General features: G+C 35.8%; 1 protein-coding gene across 1 annotated transcript in view; it reads right to left on the reverse strand.

The window, feature by feature from the left end:
- Positions 1–15206, reverse strand: part of ERN1 (endoplasmic reticulum to nucleus signaling 1) — a 119509-nt gene that overhangs the window by 45408 nt on the left and 58895 nt on the right. The window contains exons 3-5 of the mRNA XM_074224481.1: positions 11225–11258; positions 9669–9741; positions 3497–3569 (exon numbers count right to left, since the gene is read on the reverse strand). Coding sequence (XP_074080582.1) covers positions 3497–3569; positions 9669–9741; positions 11225–11258 — 180 coding nt within the window. The remainder of the gene's footprint in view (positions 1–3496; positions 3570–9668; positions 9742–11224; positions 11259–15206) is intronic.

The following is a 15206-nucleotide window of genomic DNA, read 5'->3' on the forward strand; positions in this document are numbered from 1 at the left end:
GAGGCAAAGAAGATGAACAAGAATTAAAAAAGAAGGAAGAAGAAAAGGAAGAAGAATCTTCTAAATAGCAGTACAGTGGACCCTTTATGCCTTATATTATTGTGATAGATTTAAAACATTTCTGGTGTCTTGGTCCTAGCTTTTTCCTGACATGTAGTTTCTTCTCTAGAGATATCCCATTTTATGACTAGTATACCTGATGGCACAACTGGGTAGTTGAGTAGATAGAATGCTGGGCCTGGAGTCAGGAAGACTCATCTTCCTGAGTTCAAATCTGGTCTCAGACACTTAATAGCTGTGGGACTCTGGGTAAGTCACTTCACCCTGTTTGCCTCAGTTTCCTCATCTGTAAAAGGAGCTGGAGAAATGGGAAACCACTCCAGTATCTTTGCCAAGAAAACCCCAGGTCACAAAGAGTCAGACATTAATGAAAAATAACTGATTAACAACAAAATGCCCCATTTCCATCCTCTTCTCAGGAACTTCACTCTCATCTAGAATCTTCTATTTCTCAAATAGCCACAAGAATTGGTACCTGCCTGCCTGCAAATTCAGGAGCAGAAAAACAATCAGATGGTCCCAAGGACACCCCTCTCTATAAAATGCCTCACTTTCTTTCACATTCATGTACGGTCCTCTTGAAAGTCCTGGTGTCCCATACCAAAGAACTGAAAAAATGAAGAAAATCTGACATAGCCTAAGAGAGCCAAGGAAAATGGAACCTCTCCCTTGGATCATATCAGTCACCTTCCTTCTCTTGTTAGGTCTGAAGGTCTTTATATCCAAGCTGAGACCCTATGTATCAACTTCCTCCAAGTCTTCTCACTGGATATCCCCCTGGGTCTCAGATGTTCTCAGTCCTTACCTCTTCCTCTTAGTTTCTTAGTTTTTCTGGCTTCTTTCAAATCTCATCTCAAATCTCAAATCTTATCCCCTTGTTCTCCACTCTCATCTCCAGCTAATATGCCCTCCTCTCTGAGTTTACCTTCCATCTAATGTTTATATCTGATTATTTACATATTGCCTCTCCCAATAGAGTTTCTTAAAGGCAGGAAATGTTTTGAACTTTCTTTGTATCCTCCACTTAGGAAGATACCTTGCACATAATAAATGTTAAATTAATGCTTATTTACCCACAGACTATTCTATCCCTTCAGAGATATAGCTGCATCTCTGTCTTTGGAGCAATGCTGATCCTGATGCATCTTGACTTCTCTCCTCATCCATCCCACCTGCAGGGGCCTGGAGTTCAGCTTCTTGCCAAGTTAAATTCACAGATGTGAATTGTGAATTTGTGACAATCCTCAAGCTTTCCTCAAAGCTTTGGCAATGGACTGGGACAAAGTCATAGTAATTTGTACTTCTTTAATAGTTGAAACAGACAACCATCAAGTTTTCAAATAACCCCTGCATGATCTATTTTAAGGAAGCAGTTACATAGAGACAATGAAGTGTTCTAAGAATCACATGAGAGAAGAATTACTAAGGAATCATTTGAAGACTCTGTAGATAATGTTCTCAAGGGAAAGAGTAGACAGAACACTGACCCTAGAGTCAGGAAGATCTGAGTTCAAATCTAGCATGATATTTTTCTGACTGTGTGACCCTGGGCAAGTCACTTGACTCCAATTACCTCAAAAAAACCCCAAAACAATTCTGACTCAGTCAGATTCTGCCTAAATCATTGAATTCTGAGCATCATTGAGCTAGAAGGGCTAGTGACATGGAATCATTATCTCTATCATATTCTGAAACTGGGTATTCTTCCGATCATGAAAATCTGATTGTAATTTCATCATAAAACTGCTTCATCTCCAAGTTCACAGTTAACATCAGCAAACTCTTTTTGGCAAACACCTGTTTCTGTTTTGTTTTTGGAAACCTTTGTTTTCTTGAAACATAAACAAAACAGACTCTTTCTGTTGTAAAAGAGACACACCAGTCTAGCAGGGCATTCCAAGAGGTATGAAAGAATGGGATGCAATGTTCCCACTAAAAAACATTGAACAAATCCTGAATTCCAGTCACAGTAAGGGAATGATTAGTTATCAAAAATAAAAGTGCTTTATTTTCCTACTAATAAAGCTCTTTGGAACAGCCTCTCATCTTGAATTATGAGAGAAGATGCTGTACTAGTCATTGGCTCAGCTGAGGTAGCTAGGTAGCCACTCCAAAAAAAAAAAAGTGAATGATGTAAGTAACAGGAATCACTTAATAATATTTAACCACCATTTCCAGCTAAATGCAACTTTCTTCTAGGTGGTACAGTAAAGAGAGTATTAAACTTGGAGTCAGTAAGACCTGAATTCAAATTCTGTTTCAGACACTTAATAGTTGTATGACCTTGGACTTAAGAGATTGTATGTATATTTATGTATGTGAGTGTGCGTTTGTTTCCCCCCCACTCAAAATGGGAAATACTAAGATAATCCTTTAATGAACATTGATTGTTTTCCATTTCTTGGTTTTTGATTGCACCCACTTTAAATTTCTGCCAGTTTCTACCTAGAACACAATAATCTTTAAATCATTCAGGGCAGTCTAACAGAACAGCTAAAAGCTTTCTTTCACTGGAGAAATGGAGGGCCAGTGCTGTGAAAAAACCCATAATCATTGCAGTTAAATGGTTTTGTTGAATTGTATTTTCTCTTTTAACCTTTGTTACAAGAAAAGACTTGCTAGATAGGAAAAGGAGACACACACATATATATGACGTATATGTATATTAATTAGACAAAATATGCATATTTATGGGGAATTAAATAGTAATAAATATATGTGGATTATGCATATATAATTATCTATAGCATTTATATATTAATTTTCTAAATGAATGAATACATTTATTTTAATTATATACTAATTAGTTATGTAAATATAGTCATAGATTTATTAATTCCTAAGTGACTATATTCATTCAGGAATTAATATATACTATATATTCATTTAGAAATTATTATACATGCATATAAATGTCTGTGTATTAATTCAGAAATTAATGTGACCTAACAAAAGATTTCAATAAAACAAAATGTAAACATGAAAAATTAAAGTTTGTTTTATGTGATTATGTTGATGTACAATGTCTCTCATTTCCCTCTCTACCCCCTTCATATAAGAAACTTAGATTTCTCAATCTCATAAATTTAGAACTGGAAAGAATATTAGCATACTGTCTTCTCATTTTACTGATGAGGAAACTGAGTTTCAGAAAGGTTAAATGATTTGACTAGGATCACACAGCCAGCAAATATATCAGGCAAGAGTTGAACTCTGGCTCCCCTCATTTTGAATTCGCTGGTGTCATCTGGTTACCTCAGCTGAGCCAATCGCTTGAACAGTATCATCTCACACAATTAAGGCAAGAGAGCCTGTTCCAAAGAGGGTTAATTAGTAGGAAAATGAAACACTTTTATTTTTGATAACTAATCATTCCCTTACTAGAGCTAATTTTCAAAAGACTATAGAAAAGGTGCTGAAAAGAGAAATTCCTTACCCATGTAGAGAATCCCATCTGAACTTCGGCATGGAGATGCCTGCACAAGTTCTGGGATGGTAAAGGGAAGTTTCTAGAAAGATGAACACATACATAAAGGAAAACAAGTTAGCTCTAAAAGCTTGAATAATTTTCCCAATCTTAATAGGCAATCTGTTACAGTTATGCAATTTTGCTAAAAAGAGAAAAGTTTTGTTGACTACTTCCTCAATTCAAATGTGAAATCTTGAAATGAAGAATAGTTAGAAGCTGGAGGCAAACAGGAGGGGGAGGCTGAGGGGAGACTGAGGGGTGGGAGTAGACTGGGGAGTAAGGTGGGGGAGGTATTAACATGTCCAGGTTTCTCCATTCTCACTTCTTCTACACACATAAAACAATAACCAGGTGCCTGTCTCCTGTAAGAACCAACTTCCTTTACCTAGAGCCAGGATTCTTTTTATTTTAAAATTTTTAATTTCAGTTCCAAATTTGCTCCCTCTCTCTCTTTCCTCACTTATTGAGAAGGCAAAACTAAGACAGAGATTCTTAACCTGATGTCCATGAATCTGTATTTTAAAAAATATTTCAATAACTATCTCAATGTAATTGGTGTCTGTTGTTTTATGTATGCATTTAACATTATTCAGAGGCAGGGAAGGATGTCTGAGAATTCCCCACACTACCTAAGGGGTGATAGAAAAGGTTAAAATCCCTGACATAGGGGCAACACAGTAATGGAGACACAAAAGAACTAGAATTTGGTTCCCCTTGCTGAAAGATACAATGGCCTTTGGGAAATAGAATTTCTTCTGGCTATAAAGATTTACACAATTTCCAAATCCAGGGGAAGAAGAAAGAACCCTTTTCTTCTGGCTTGTGAAAGTAACACTGGAATTGCTAGTTAGAATAGAATTATGTGATATTTCTCAAGGGAAGAGGAATGGGACAATAAATCTGCATAGACAGAACTTCCCCTTGAATTTAGGTGTGTGGGAGGAAAGTCAGTCAGCATTTTCTGCAGTAAATAATTCTCTACACATTAAAAAAAAAGGTGGGAAGTTTTTAAGTTGAGTTATGGTGGGTACTAAAAAAAGAAGCTCATAAAAAGTCAAAAGTTTTAAAACAGTTTCATTATACAACTTCTTCTCCAGGTTCACAGCTAACATCTGCAAACTTTTTTGGCAAGCACCTGTTTCTATTTTATTTTTGGAATCCCCAGTATTTTTGAAACAGAAACAAAACAAGCTCTTTCTGTTGTGGCTTGAAAAGTTCCCCCTCAATTTCAAATTTCAATGTATGTTTTCAACTCTGAAAAGGTTTTTCTTTTAATGTTTTACTCATATTCTTCTCTTTAAAAAATCCCTAATTTATCACTCACCTCTCCACCCCCACCCATTCCTAATGGAGTAACCCATTGTGATAAATATGTCCAGATGTTTTTCAGGCTTCATGACCCCATTTGTGGTTCTCTTGACAAAGCTACTAAAATGATTTGCCATTTCTATTCCAGCTTATTTTATAGATGTGGAACTGCAGCATAATAAATTAAATGACTTGTCTAGGATCACAAAGGTTCTAAGTGTCTGAGGCCAGATTTCAACTCAGGAAGATGAATCTTCCTAATTCCAGGCCTAGAAACTCTATCCACAATGGCACCACCTAGTTGCTTTATTGTGATAAATATAGTCAAATAAAGCAAATCAATCCATGGACCAAGTATGAAAATGTATGACTTGGTGTTCTTACTGTAGACCAATAGCTCTGTATAGATAGGACTTTTTTGTTAGTTTTAAAATTTTCTTTTTTTAAAATTGTGAACTTAATCTTAATTAACACAAAGAGCTCAAGATATAAAGAATAGGAAAGAGGATTTTTATAAGAAACCATGAACTCCTGACAATTATGTTTTTTAAAGAAATAGATATTATTTAACAAGATAGGAATGAAATTTCTATCCCCTGAATTTTTTCTCAGCATATTAAAAATGTTTTATTAATGATGTTTTTATCATGTCTGTTACTGATCACTAATCCATCTTCCCTCTGTAACCCAAGTAGATCTTTTTTGCAGCAAATAGATACAATTAAGCAAATTCTGCCAATATATTGGTCAAGTCTGAGAACGAAAGTATCAGTTTGTATCTCTAATTCTCTACAGGCACCACTCTGCCTAGAGATAGAAGATGGGAGGTATGTTTCATCACTAGTCTTTTGACAGTTACTGTTACGGGCAGACTTCTGAGGTTTTTCAGAATTGTTTCTGATGGAATTATTATTGTGGTCACTGTATATTGTTCTCCTGCTTCTGCTTATTTCATTCTGTAATAGTTTATCTGAGTCTGTATTTTTATGAAAACATCATATCCATGATTTCTTAAGGCATAATTAAATTCCATTATATTCAAACACAACAATTTGTTCAGTATTTCCCTATTGATAGGTGCCTATTTTGCTTCCAGTTGTTTTTTAAAAAAATTACTGCTATAAATTTTTTTTATACAAATGGGTCCTTTCCCTCTTTCCTTGACCTCCTTGGGATGTATGTCTATTAACAATTACTACCAAGTCAATGGATATATATATATATAAAACCAAATGACAACTTCATTAACAGTACATTAATATTCTTGTCCTCTCACAATTTCTCCCTACAATTACTGTTTTTCTCTTGTCATTTTTCAATAATTTGACAAGATATTAAATATGCAATTTTAGAATGGCAATCAAAGAACTAATATTCCTAGAACTAGAATTAATAATAAATAACATTTATGTAGTTCTTATGTTATTTCATTTGAACCTCAAAATTCTAGCCTCCCAGATACTATTATTATTCCCATTTTACTGATAAGGAAACTGAGGCATTCAGAGGTTAAGTGCCCTGGATCACACAGCTAGTAAGTGTTTGATGCAGGTCATTTTGACTCCAAGTTCAAAATTCTTTGCACTGAACTACCTAGTATATTATGTATCAGTCATGATAGTATGCATCTTTAACCCCAATCTTACAGTAAAGATTTCTAATGTTTCTATATGGCAGATAATACAACCTCTTGTGTTTTAATAGAGGTCATCTGTTATATTAATGAAAGATTAACTTATTTCTATGCTTCTAATTTATTTTAACAAATGAGCATTAAAATCTTTTACTTGAACATAAATGAGTGATGTCAAGTTTTCTCTGAATCTATGACTTCATTTGCTTTTGTTATGAAAGTGGTTTATTATGTTTATAGTTTTCTGAATATTGAATGCAGTCCTATATTCCTGGCATAAATCCAATATGATCATAAAGACTAATCTTTTGCAAAGATTGCTGTTAAGATGAGATAATTTTATTTGTAAAACATTTTGCAAATCTTAAATTAGTATATAAATGCTATTATTATTATTATTTACATAGCCTTATTGTTATTTTTTATCCAATATTTTTGTATCAATATTCATTAGTGATATTTTTCTATAATATTCTTTATCTAATTTATGTCTCCCTTATTTAAGTATCTGATCACATATTTGTTTTACATAATGAATTTGATACAAGTCTTTTTTTTCTATTTTACAAATATTTATTAGAGTTCATTGCTCTTTGGATGCTTTGTACAAATCACTTGTAAATACATCTGGGCTTATGTTTTTTCTTCCTTAAAAGTTCCTTTCTTTTTCTGAGATTGCGTTATTTAAATTCTCTATAGCTTATTCCATTTATCTGGATGTGTTTTTGTAGTTATTTATATATTTCTTTTAAGTGTCAGTTTTATTATATGTAATTAAGTTAAATTTTTTTTGCAAGACAATGGGGTTAAGTGGCTTGTCCAAGGCCACACAGCTATGTAATTATTAAGTGTCTGAAGCCGGATTTGAACTTAGGTACTCCTGACTCCAGTACTGGTGCTCCATCCACTGCACCACCTAGCTGCCCTGAATAAAACAATTTTTAACCCTTCCGCCATTGGGATTTATCCTTTTTTATTCTTGATGTTGGTAATTTGGTTTTTTTATATTACAAAAAACAAATTAGCTAAAAATTGTTACTGGTCTTCTCTTTAAAAAAATTTTTTTTCAATTCACAAAATTATTTTATCCCCACAATTAAAAAGTAAACAAAACTGTTTATAACAACTAAGTCTAGTCGAGCAAAACAAATTGCCAGTGGCCCTATCCAAAAATGTAATTGGCCTTTAAGTTAAAAAAATTTTAAACCAGAGGAACAATGTGCACCCTAGCAGCAACATGGGGTTGATAACCAAGCTTGATGGACTTGCTCATTCCATTAGTGCAACAATCAGGCACAATACTTTATTTTATTTTTCATCCTTAAGGATATGATTTCTCTCTCATCACATTCAACTTAGATCAATATATACCATGGAAACAATGTAAAGACTAACAGAGTACCTTCTGTGGGGGTGGGGGTGGGAAGCAAGATAGGGAAAAAATTGTAAAATATTCAAAATAAAAAAAAATTTAAATTTCTCTTCTATTTTCAGAATTTCTATTTTTGACTTAACTTGGGACTGTTTTGTTATGTCACTTTTCTAGCTTTTTAAGTTGCATATCTCTTGCTTCTTTCTATTGTTGTTGAATATTCTTAAGGAGAAAAAAATTTTCTCTTAGGACTATATTGGTTATATTCCACAAGTTTTGGAATGCTCTGACATTGTTATAATTTTCTTTGATAAAATTATCTGTTTCTAAGATTCATTCTTTGACCCAAATATTCCTTAGGATATTGTTTGGTTTCCATTTAAATATATATTCTTTCTTTCATTACCCTTACTGATCATAATTTGTATTGCATTTGGTTAGCAATATATGTTATCAGTCTGTTTTCTTTATTTCTTTAAGCCTTAGAACATGGTCAGTTTTTATAATGGTATCATTCAAAGCTACAAAATATATGTCTCTATGCCTCTCATTCAATAGTCACCAGAGGTTAATCACATCTAATTTTTCAAAAACTCTATTCGGATCTTTAACTTTTCTTCTAGGTTTCCAACAATTATTATTTTGCTATCTGTTGCTACCTGTAGTTCAATTATTTTTGCCTGCACACACACACATATACACCATTCAATGTGTGTATATGTATTATTTATTTCATTTCATTATTTATAGTGCCATTAAATAAAATGGAACTTCCTTGTTTATCTCTTTTAAGTCATGTATATTTTTACTCTAGAATTTTTTACAATATGATTGCTACCCCTGCCAGTTTAAATTTATCTGAGGCATAAACAATTATACTCTAGTTCTTTATTGTGTGAATCTTCATGCCTCATGTATTGTTGAACCCTCCTTTCTTATCCATTCTTGCATCCTCCTCATTTTATACGTAGTTCATCCTGTTCACAATCATGGTTTTGATTGTTAATTATATATTCCCCTTCATCTGTGAGGTTACCTACCTTTGCTCTCACCCCATTAATTTTACAAAAGGTAGGAGGTGGCAAAAATGGATTTATTACTAATAATTTATAATTAGAATATTCTCATCTTATTCCCCTGCCCTTCCTCTCTTCATGCAATCTAGATTCAACTGCTAAGTCTTTTTACTTTCCTTTTACTCCTGCTTTTATAAGCTGTCTGTCATCATTGAAATGTTTTCTTTTTACTTCCCTACCCACATCTACTGTGCCTACCTATTTCCCTATTGATTTTCATGTATTTCTACAATAATAATATGTATGTATGTATGTGTATGTATTATATTTATGTTCACCCTTCTTTCTTCCCATTCAGATGCCACTTTCTCCCAGTTCTACTTTGTGAAAGACACTGAACTAGTCATTGGGACATAAAGGCAAAATGAAACAACTCCTGGCCCTAAGGGACTTGTGTTCATTTCTATATCACAGGGATGTTCTTTACAATTAAGAGTTCTGTGCCTTTTTAGGCTTCCCCACTCCCACACCCTCTGATGAGCATGCTATTCTAAGGACTAATGATATATTTAAAATTTCAAAAGTAATCATTTCTTCAGATCAAATTTCTACAGGTTAAATCACGTGCAGAGAAATGTAAGAAGTGAACAATACCAAAAGGGATGTCAGCTCCACAGGCATGGCATGGCTTTATTTCCCTCTTCAATTTCTGTCACTAGCATCCTGCTAGCAAAAATGCTACCCAGAGATCTCTGGCCAATTTGAAGGTCTAGGGCTTCCATAATTATGAGTGAAGCCAAGGACACTTACCGTCAGACCTTCGTTGTTCTTACCACCAAGCGTGTACAGGCTTCCATCATTGGGGTCAGGGAGGAATGCAGGCCTGGGGGAAAGGGGGAACAAAAAAAAAACACTGATAGTTCAGTTCACACAAACTGACAGTGATTCAAAAGTATGGTATGGGTACATGCATGACCACAGATGTAAATCTCAAGGAACTCACAATTTATTTGAGAAAAAAGAAAGCAAATAATTACATACAAACAAAATATATAAATGACAAACTGGAGATAATCAAAGAAGGAATGTACTAGATGAAGAGGGACTGGGGAAGGTATTACAAATACGATTTTTTTTTTGTTTTAAAGATAAGAAAACAAGCTCAGAATAGTTAAGAGACCTGGCCAATCACATCGTTATTAAGTTTGGGAGCCAGGATTTGAACACAGACTCCTGATCTCAGAACCCCTTCCCACTATTCAGTCAATAAATATTTATTAAGTACTTATTGTGTTAGGTACTGTGCTAAGCATGGGAATATAAAGGAGGTCCCAGCAACTGTACTGGGTGGGAGGCTGAGTTAGATGGGCCTTCTAGAGTCCTTCAAACCCAATGAATAAGGACAAGGAAAATCCATTAAAAATTTTTTCAACTTGACTTTCATGTCTGACTTCAATATTATTTCTTTAAAAATCCTATTAATTTAGGAATGGTACATAAGTTCAGCTAGATCACATTAGTCTGATTTCTCTTAGTGTTTGTTTTTTCTTTCCTTTTCTTTTCTTTTCTTTTCAACTGGTAGCAGGATTCTGAAAGTGTAATAAAATTCAGACACTGAACTACAAAGGAAAATATGTGTCTGAGAGATACACAAATATAAAAGGGGATGGCCAAAGTAGGCATCATGAGAAATCCTATGAGCTAATCAGTAGTCCTAATAGCTTTATGGATATGCTGAAGTCATAAAGCACATCCTTAAGTAATAATTTCTTTCAGTTTTTGAATTGTTTTTTCATATGAAGTGATAGATGGCATCCACCTAGATGGGGATGAGGTAGGATGGTACAATGGATAGAGAGCTGGCCTTGAATCTAAGAAGACATGGCTTCTGAAAGGAATTTAGGAAGCGCTGCCTCTAATACAAACTGGCTGTGTGACTGTGTAAGTCACTGAAGGCAACTTCTGAATTCAGGTCTTTCTTGAGTCCAAGCCCTGAATTCTAGCTACTATAACACTTAGCTACCACATTTAACTTTTCACTACTTTAGGCACTGTAGTGACAATAAAATGCTGAAGAGGTAACAATGGGACTTTCCTCATATGATAGTATTCATTGCTAAAGAAATCCAGGTTCACATCCTATCCTTAATTCTTTGCTCAGGAAGGGTCATTTTCATTTTGGATCATAGTAGCATACCCAATGTTGACTTGGGAGTCTTCTTGATGGCTTCAGAGTTTTTCAATTCAAAATCTATTTCCCTTTGTTGGTAGAAGGGAAAGGAGATAAGTGGAGGGGGGGGGGTAGGAGGCAATAAATTCAGACAAACCACACAGGAAAAAAAGCTGAAGTGAATCAGGAAACTTACTCTTCAACATGGGTGGGAACCTGCAGGACTGGATCTACACAAAGAGAATAAGGAAAGCATTAGGAGAGAGTGAGTGAAATGCATCAGCTTTGAGAAAAGGAAGATTAAGCAGCTCACATTTCTATGACACTTTAAAGTTTACAAAATGAATTACATTACTTAAAATCCCATCCCCCATGTAAAGATTCAAAGAGGGAGCATCAAAGGGAGGATTCAAATTAGGAACTCCTGTGCTTTCTATTAAACCACACTTCTCTTCATCACTGCTTGAAATCACAAATATAAAAGTACTTTTGGCAGAAAAAAAGGTAACTATGCTATCAAAACGAAAGTTATAATTAAGAGTTGGAAAAAATTCAGAAGCATTGTGCTGAGGTCAAACAACTGTCAGCCATTTGATGGGTGCCCCTCCCCATTTCCAAATTCTTTGCCACCACATAAAGGTTATAAATATTTTTGTACATGGGGTCCCCTTCCCTCTTTCTTTTGATATAAAATTTTGATTAGAGAACTAGTACTTGTATCAAAGGGTCAGAGGGTACGTACAGTTTGATAATTTTCTGGACATAAGTCCTAATTAATTTCCAGAAAGGTTAGAACAATTCTAAGCTCCACTAACATTGCATTAATGTACCTGTTTTCCCATCAAATGGAGGATGGCTGAATAAATTATGGAATAGGAATGTGATGAAATACTATTGTGCTATAAGAAACAATGGAATAGGGGTGGCTAGGTGGCACAGTGGATAGAATACAGGCCCTGGAGTCAGGAGTACCTGAGTTCAAATTTGGCCTTAGATACTTAATAATTACTTAGCTGTATGGCCTTGGGCAGGCCACTTAACCCCATCTGCCTTGCAAAAAAAAAACCTAAAAAAGAAACAATGGAATAATAATTTCCAAGAAAATTAGGAAGACTCATATGGTACAGAATGAAGTAAGCAGAACTAGAACATTCACTACAGTAGCAATAGTATAAAAACAACTTTGAAAGACTTAGGAACTCTGATCTATACAATGATCAACTAAAACTTCGGAGGACTTATGATGAAACAAGCTACCCAACTCCAAATGGAGGGGTAATGGACTCAAAATACTGATCAAGGTATATTTTTTCTTGCATATGGCCAACATGAAAATTTTGTTTTCCTCAGTTATAGGTTTGGTATGGGAATTTTGTTTTTCTTTCTTTTTCAACCAGAAAAGGTTGGAAGAGAGGTGGAAGGTAAAGAAGACAGATTTTTGCTGACTGAAAAAAAGATTTAATTTAAAATTATGACTATTAGGAGATTAGGGACCGAACAAAGGTAGCCAGATGGTACAGTGGAGAGAGTTCTGGGTCTGGAGTCAGGGGGACGTAAGTTCAAACGTAGCCTTCGACATTTCCTAGTTGTATGACTGGGCAAGTCTTAAACAATCCTGTTTTCCTCAGTTTCCTCATCTATTAAATGAGCTAGAGAAGGAAATGGTAAACTATTTCATTATCTTTGCCAAGAAAATTCCAAAAGGGGGTCACAGACACAGCTGAAATAACTGAAAAACAACAGAGACTGAACATGTGATTTCATTGGTAAAGGGAATTTCAAGGTGGGAACTCTCTTTACTAATATAGGCTGGCACTTTCTCTATAATTTATAGTCTTAGAAAATTGCCAAGAGTGCCTAGAAGTTAAGAGATTTGCCCAGGACAACAAAGCCACTATATATCGGGGCAGGACTGGAACTCAGGTCTTCCTAGTTTCTAGGCCAGATCTCTATCCTCAACACCATGCTCCCTCTCTCATCGATAAATATTAAAAACCAGAAATTCCACATGGAAAAGCAAAACACTATGAATTAAAAATCAGTGTTACATTTGTGGCCACCAAACAGTCTGGATTTCTCCTTTTTTGAATCCTTCTGGTAGCTATTTATCAGTAGGGAAGCATTTGATAGAAAGGACTTGGTCATGACTACTTTGGGTAGAGTCCAAGACAGAATCATGTTATAATCTCTAAATTTCTTTCTAGCTCCAATTTCTCAACCTCCAGCTCCAAACCATGCCATCTCCAATCTAAGTCTCATCCCTCAACTCCTCTCCAAAGGAAATTTGGATTCCTCCATGGGAACTGTGAGGTAGAGGGAGGGGTGAGGAGGCTCAAGTCCCCCAGGATGCCCCCAGGTGACCTTTCACTTTTTCTTGCCTAGAATCAAGCCTCCATTTCATCTCCTGATCACTATCTCCAAACCAGGCTGCTTACACATACCTCCTCTAAACCTTGCTTTCTGGCTCTCCTTTATGTGATGTTATTTTCCCATCAGAATATAAGCCTCTTAAGTGCAAAGACTATCTTGTTTGCCTGTATTTGCATCACCAGAATTCAGTACAGCATCTGGCACATAGTTATTTAGTCATGGTTGACTCTTTGTGACCCCATTTGGGGGTTTCTTTTTGGGAGGTGTTTGCTTGTCCAAGGTCACACAGCTGAGTATTAGGTGTCTGAGGCTGGATTTGAACTCAGATCCTCCTGAATCCAAGGCCAGTGCTCTATACACTGTGCCACCTAACTACCCCAATTTGGGGGTTTCTTAGTAAAGATATTGAAGTGATTTGCCATTTCCCAGCTCTTTTTACAGATGAGGAAACTGAGGCAAAGAGGGTTAAGTGATTTCCCAGAATTATATAGCTAGCAAGGGTCTGTGGATGGATTTGGACACTTCCTGACTCCAAGCCTGGAACTTTATCCACTGCTCCACCCAGTGCCCATAGTAAGCCAGCTAACTGACTATCTAAAGGTCTAAGTCTTCATCTATGTGTGTGCTCCAGGGAAGAATGACAGCAGAAAGCACATGGTGCTGTCACCCAGTCACTTTTCACCTAGGATTCTCCTTCAGTGAAATCTCCCAAGTCTTCTCACATAAAGACATTGCTTCCACAAGCTCAGCTCCCCTGGTACATAAACCTCACAACAACAGATGCCCACCACACCATGTGTTCTTCCAACCATGCCTCAGGCAGCAAAACAATTCACTAAATGATGAAAGACACGTTTTAAAAAAAACAGGCAATTATTAGCTTGTGGTCTAAGTAATCTGTTTATCTTTTCCATCAATAACCTCTTGTATACTCACCAAGACTGACTGATGCAAGAGGAAGGAAACCCAGGCAGACATAGTCACCCTAGTGAAACAGGCCAGAGGAAAACAGAAGCTTTCAGGGCAGCAACAAGACCATAAGGTAATTGGCTTCTCTTTCAAAGTCACATGGCAATCAAAAAGGCAATTTAGGTGCATTACTAATAAATAGACTGAGAGGATACAAGGCAGCCCAGGAAGACAGGGAGACGGAGTCACTGACATTCTGGATGATGAACCACAAATCTGCTCTGTCAGACTTGGATTCACAAGAAAAGTCTCCTACTTTTCTACAGCTTATATACTGGGCTTCTGAGACAGAGGACTGAGATCTAAAACTATACACTATAGAAAGGCCCTAACTGGGATATAAAATGTGATGGTTACAACAACAACAACAACAACATCAACAACCAAAGTAAGCACCACAACCACAAAACATTTAAATAGCACTTTAAGCAGAGGGTACTTTGATTAATTATAAAATTAAGAGCTGGAGGGCATTTCAGTTTATCTATCTTAAAGCTTATCTATCTTAAAGATAAGGAAGTGGGGCGGCTGGGTGGGGTGGTAGATAGAGCACTGGCCCTGGAGTCAGGAGTTCAAATCCAGCCTCAGACACTTAATAATTACCTAGCTGTGTGGCCTTGGGCAAGACACTTAATCCCATTTGCCTTGCAAAAAAACTAAAAAAAAACAAGCAGTGGTAATGCTGGTTTCATTACCAATCCAAAACTAGAAGGTAAGGAGGAAGAGAAAGAAAAGTCATGTTCAGAGACAAGTACATGGTAAGGTCTTGTGGTCCAGAAGGACAAAACACTGAATGGAAAGAAAATGACAACAGTAGGTTGTGAAACATGGCTGAAATA

The sequence above is a fragment of the Macrotis lagotis genome, chromosome 2 (genome assembly GCF_037893015.1).
Source record: "Macrotis lagotis isolate mMagLag1 chromosome 2, bilby.v1.9.chrom.fasta, whole genome shotgun sequence".
NCBI classification, from domain to species: domain Eukaryota; kingdom Metazoa; phylum Chordata; class Mammalia; order Peramelemorphia; family Peramelidae; genus Macrotis; species Macrotis lagotis.